This window comes from Bidens hawaiensis, unplaced genomic scaffold (assembly GCF_021521415.1).
Source record: "Bidens hawaiensis isolate Kalapana, Puna unplaced genomic scaffold, B.hawaiensis_p1.1 tig00019661_1, whole genome shotgun sequence".
NCBI classification, from domain to species: domain Eukaryota; kingdom Viridiplantae; phylum Streptophyta; class Magnoliopsida; order Asterales; family Asteraceae; genus Bidens; species Bidens hawaiensis.
This window is the reverse complement of record NW_027492983.1, coordinates 158,799-164,506: the sequence shown is the minus strand read 5'-3', so window position 1 is coordinate 164,506 and position 5,708 is coordinate 158,799. Positions and strand designations below refer to the sequence as shown.

The 5,708-nt window shown below is 36.4% G+C and overlaps 1 protein-coding gene across 1 annotated transcript; it reads right to left on the bottom strand.

Moving 5' to 3' along the window:
• Positions 1-2,570: 2,570 nt before the first annotated feature.
• On the bottom strand, positions 2,571-4,604 carry LOC143558861 (F-box/FBD/LRR-repeat protein At4g26340-like). The gene is made up of 3 exons (XM_077047616.1): positions 3,760-4,604; positions 3,251-3,394; positions 2,571-2,888 (listed from the first exon to the last, which is right to left on the bottom strand). The coding sequence occupies exons 1-3, from the start codon at positions 4,567-4,569 to the stop codon at positions 2,571-2,573; spliced, it is 1,272 nt and encodes a 423-aa protein (XP_076903731.1). The 5' UTR covers positions 4,570-4,604.
• Between the last annotated feature and the right edge of the window lie 1,104 nt (positions 4,605-5,708).

Sequence of the window (5,708 nt, the reverse complement as noted above, 5' to 3'; positions counted from 1 at the left end):
TTTTTATATATTTTGGTCGGTTTTCGTATTTCACTAACCCTGAAAAAATATAACGTTACCCCTGTTTGTTTAAAGCCCATACAAATTGAAAGCCGAAACAAGCAAATTTAAGTCCAAACCAAATAAAACCACCGTTTGTTGTTCCCTGATGCTTGGACGCTTGGTTTGGGCCAGATATCAACATTTTACAAAACAAAGTTTCATTCAACCGCTGCTTCCACTCCACACTGCCCGACCCCCTGCTGCCCTCCTCTGATCACTGGACCTCCATGCATCCAGTAGCCGACGGTCGGTGTTCCTTTAGTCCCTCTTCCACGTCCACAGGTTGAATTCTACTTGTTCAATTTAAGTATCCTTTTACTTCTACTTAAAATTATAGTTGTTTATTTGTTTATATAAATTGTTTATGGGCAATTGAATGATTTTTTTAAACAGTGAACTTCCTTTAATTTTTGTTGTCTATGGTACTTGAACCCAATACCTCCCCATCACCAAAGCCCCATTAGTAGCAATTGAATGATTTGCCTTTGACAATGGATCACCACCCATTGGTAGCAACTAGGGGTGCAAATGAGCCGAGTTGCTCGCGAGCTACTCGAGATCAGCTCGTTAAAAAGCTCGATCGAGCCGAGCTTAATCGAGCCCGAGCCCGAGCTCAAGCTCGAGCTTAAAAGTAAGCTCGTTTAATAATCGAGCCCGAGTCTGAGTTTCACTTATTGAGCTCGAGCCGGCTCACGAGCCTAAACGAGCTTGTCATTTATATAATTTTTTAAAATATATATTCAATGATAATTAATTAATATATATAGTGTTATGAAAAAATAAATAAAAATAACTAAATAATATATATTTTTTATACATAAAATTATAATAGAAAAAAATATATAAAAATAATTATAATTATATAAACAATAATTAATAAATACTAAACGGAGCTCAAGCTCGAGCTTTGAAAATAGAGCAAGAAACGAGCCGAGCTCTAGCTCAAACTCTATGTAAGTTAAACGAGCCGAGCTCGAGCCTAGTCGAGCTCGGGCTCAGCTCGGCTCGTTTGCACCCCTAGTAGCAACTGAGTGATTGACTTTGGTTTGTTGGATATTTGAGTTTATGTGTAAATTGAAATTGGTTATGGGTTTATGGTTTAAATTTTGTCCCTTCTAAAATTAGAAAACTTGGAAGATGAAAAGTCTTATTAACAATATTTTTAACGAAAATTCCAAGAAATGATGACATCAGTGCAACACAAAGTTAAAAAAACAAAAAACTATTGTATGAAAAAACAGTAAAAAAATTTCGGATATTATATTAAGTACGGTAAAAAAAATTTCGTTTGCATTGTATGAAATACGATAAAAAAATATTTTAAAAGTTACCCCTAAGATTTTGATCTAGAATCGTCACTGCGTGTATTCATTCACGTTATACCGCTTTGCTTTCCACTAATTGCTTGGTGATCATTGCTTGCAAGTTACAAATAAAAAGCTGGTAATAGATGTTACAATGGTCATGCCAACTTGTCTTGTTGAACCTTTAGACTTAAATCTTGTACTTATTCTTCACTTAATTATGTTTTGTATGACTTAAAAGATCAATAGTAGAGAAGTCTGCAATTTATTTTGATGCTCATACAAGGTTAAGTCGCTTGTCAGTGTGATCAAAGTTTGGAGTCGGTTATTTTTGTTCAGGTCTGGTAATTTCCGAATTAGGTCTAGGGGTATTTGATACTCCTAGTTCCAAAATTTGTAGTTTCTACAATTTTAAGACCCCGGTTTTCACGTATCCAAGCTGTCTCAACCAGTGAGACATCCGCACTAGCACCAAGCTACTGTAGTGTGAAGGAATCTTCGTCCCCACACCTCAAACTCCTAGGAATAAAGGGGGAAATCAGTCGAATCCAAGAATAAGATAGTGAAGACAGTCAAGTGAAATCAGTGGACGATAGCGATGAGGAGCCTGAAGGAAGGACGTATTTACATATTTTCGTTAATTTCTCTACGAGAATAACCAAATGGCAATTGATTGTAGGCGTAGGGCCATAACGAATTCATCCACAAATATCATTATGATGTTGGTAGATCCGCTCACAACTTACAGACTCGCTGTCAAATAAAATTTGATTAAATCTACATACATCTAAAATAACAAATTAAGGAGAAGTGGCTAGTTGATTCGAGAGGATTACACGGCTGAAAAACGACGGCGGGTCAGTCGAAGTGCAAAGAACTCACGTTTGCAGTACCCGACAACCGAAGAGAGCACAGAGGCATTTTCTTTGGCAAACTACATCACACGACTGAAAATCATACATGACGTTTGTAGGTCTTTTCTTTTAAATATTTTGGGTCAGAGACATTCTAATTGATATTGTAATTTAGCAAACAAACAACTGATCATTCAATAAAACTAAAGACAAAGAGATGACATAGCCAACAATCTCAGCATCCAAAAGCATTAACAGTTAACACCCTCATATAGTTTATGCATGCAAACAAAAAGTAGAAAGTTTTTAATAGGATGTAAACCAAAGTAATCAAGCAGATCGAAACGATGTACCAGGCTCCCATAACTTGTTAGGTACTTAAGAGTATAGCCAAATTCACACCTGGAGGCAATATTGGTGTGAGTTGACGCCTGGCAGAAGATCGAGCAGCTCGCTCTCTCTTCGAAAAGTCCTTTACAGGAAAATCTTCCCCCGAAGCATGGCAGCAAGGATCTATCACGATTTTCTTTAGTGCAGCAGCACTCTCTATGGCATACACAGCAAGCTCAAGGTCACTGATTCGACCATAATATCCAATTATTTCAAGAAGCTGCAGGTGTTTATGACCTTCAGGAGCTACAACACGTCTTACTTTCCTTTTCACTTTCATTGGCGTATACCAATGTAGCTGCAAAACGAAAATAACATGGTAGTCACTTTATATTATACAGAGTTACAGACCCGCTGCAGGAGTGAGTTTGATTGAACGCACCATTAAAGCGAAGTAAATTGACCCATTCAGTAGGCTTATGACAAAATTAGTATTTTAGTTTTCAAATATATATTAATTTTGATTTTGTATAGTAAGCTTTATTTCTTTGCTTGAAAAAAATAGTTTTGAAAGGGTGAACTTTTTTATATAGTTAAATATATGAGTCGTGTTCGGTTAGCAATTTAACCCTTGAACCCGAAAAAGTTTCGACCCTTGTTATTGAAAAAATATAACCTTTAGTTTAAATGTATCAAGACATATATAGAACAAATACTTACAGATATTGAAAAAGTCTCCAATCTTGGACAGGCCCGAGCTACTGAAGTGAACTCTAGTAGACTATCGTCTTCTTCCGCTGCCATTACCAGCATTAATTTCTTCACATTTGGAAATTTAATAATCGCATTAACATCTAAACCTTTCTGAAAAGAAACATAAAAACACATGATCTTTTAGTTTATACCCACAGTAATACAAATACATATCTGTAGAACTTTAATATTCAAGATTGTTTATATTAACTTTTTACTTCGACATAGAGGGCAAGCAAGCAACAAGCTGCGCCGCTAGCCCTTTTTGGATAGCACGACTAAGTATTTTAACAACTACATTCATTACTATGCACAACTTGTTGTACTCGACTACGTAGCTCCACAACCTCAGGCGCAAAGAAACCAAAAGCATCAAATACAAATGGCATTAATCAAGGAATGCTTTCTCGTGTTTGGTAACTTTGCATGAAGCAGTTTATTAAAGATTATAAGCATATTAAAGAAGAATTGCTAACATTTGGACTCCACATGTCCAAGATAAGAACCTCAAGGTATGCAGCACAAGATAAGAGCTGACTGAACACATTATTCTCTAATCCTAAACTAACTTCACCGATATCAAGTTCTCTAAGCTTCGGAAGGTCAGTGAGATGGAATTCTATTTCTGGACCACAATATGTGAATGCTACAAGGTCGAAACCATATAAAGAGATGGATTTGAACCCAGAGCTATCCACTAGCTTAAAGTGTTTCAAGTTAATGTCCTGTCCACCAACATGAATGTGAGCGTACAATTGCGAGGTATACACGCTAAGCTTTACAAGATGTGGAGAGTTTTTTAACATTATGTTTAGGGTTGGCTTGTTCAAGTTGACACCGTCCAAAAAAACTTCTTCTAGAGACAACATATTCACAACCGTCGCACTTGATGATGGAAAGCGGAAATCGTAGTTTTCATCTTCATCGCGGTCTTTGTCCATTAAACACAGTTCAAGCTTCTTGACTTTCTTTTCTAGAGCAAACCGAATCCATTTATCAATATCTTCAGAATAAGTACCATCCAAGTCAAAGTTAATTAGAAACTCTTTAACCGTTGGGGAGCTGTGACTGCCGATGGCATTATTCACCTGCTTTATGAACTTACGTCGCTCTAAATCACAGAGCATCTCATCATCACCCATCTTATCTAAAGTTTCAGTACCATCAAAGTTCAGTTGGCTCAAATTACGCCACAAGTGCTTCCATCTTGTGGAGAGACTGCCTGTCACCACCGCATCTTCTACAATCAAACGGGATAGGATCATAACAAGCACATCATCTGGCATTTTGCTGATGTAATCGATCAAATTTGGCGGTCCACGATCCCCCTTCACAGATGCAAATCATCCAACAGTTAAGAGCACTTGTATACACGAATAAACAAGCAAGCCTAATGTACGAATTGTGCAACATTTACATCAGTAAAACACTAAAAGTAAGGGTGAGCAATAACCGAACCGGTAATTAACCGAAAACCAAAATAATCGAAAAGTGGTTAGCGGTTATTTTTGGTAGACTCTGTTGACCGAAATTAACAGAAACCAAACCATCCATATTTTCATATACTTCTAGGTTTTATACCTCCATTTCATGTGTATCGTATTTTATGTCACCATTTCATGTATTCATACCTCCATTTCATGTTACGTAAGGCGTTAAGCCGAAATTTAATTTTTGGTTACTAGCCGAAGGAAACTGAAAATTTTAACTGAATAAACCGAGCTGGTTAACCAAAAACCGATTGGTTAATTTGGTTGAGGCTAATAACCGAACAATAATATGCAAATTAAATTCAGTGTTGAAATTAGTTAATAATTCAGCTAGTATTCGTGCACCTTGACCTTACAGATTAAAATCAGTGAATAATAATCCATAGGTAATTACATGCACAAATGAAGCACTAGTAAACCTAATGAACAGACCGTGCAAATTTCACATAAGTAAAACCCTAGAATAATAATAATAATAATATACATTAAGAATAGATAATCACAGCACAATGATATGCAGTGGCGACAGTTAAGATAACTTGATTTTAGGTTAAATTTTAATCGACATTTACTTACGTCAAATTAAAAGCAAACTCGAAATAACAAAATTGTAACGGCGAATAACCGAAGAAAATGAAGAAAAGGAAAATGACCTTGTTTTGAGAAGGTGAAGATTGGACGTTTTTTGTTTTTCATTTTGAGTGAAGACGAAAATGACCAAGGATTAGAGCGTGGTTGGTTTTATATCAAGGGTTAGGATGAAGTTTGATTTTTACCAAGACGGCCATGAAGGAGAGTATTTTAGTTTAATACTTTATTAAAACCCACTTAAATAAATTTCAAAAACCCACTTACATAAAACCCAATTACATCTTCACTCATCTCTTACAACCACCACCACTCCACCGTCCACCGCCACCACAACTGTCACCCAC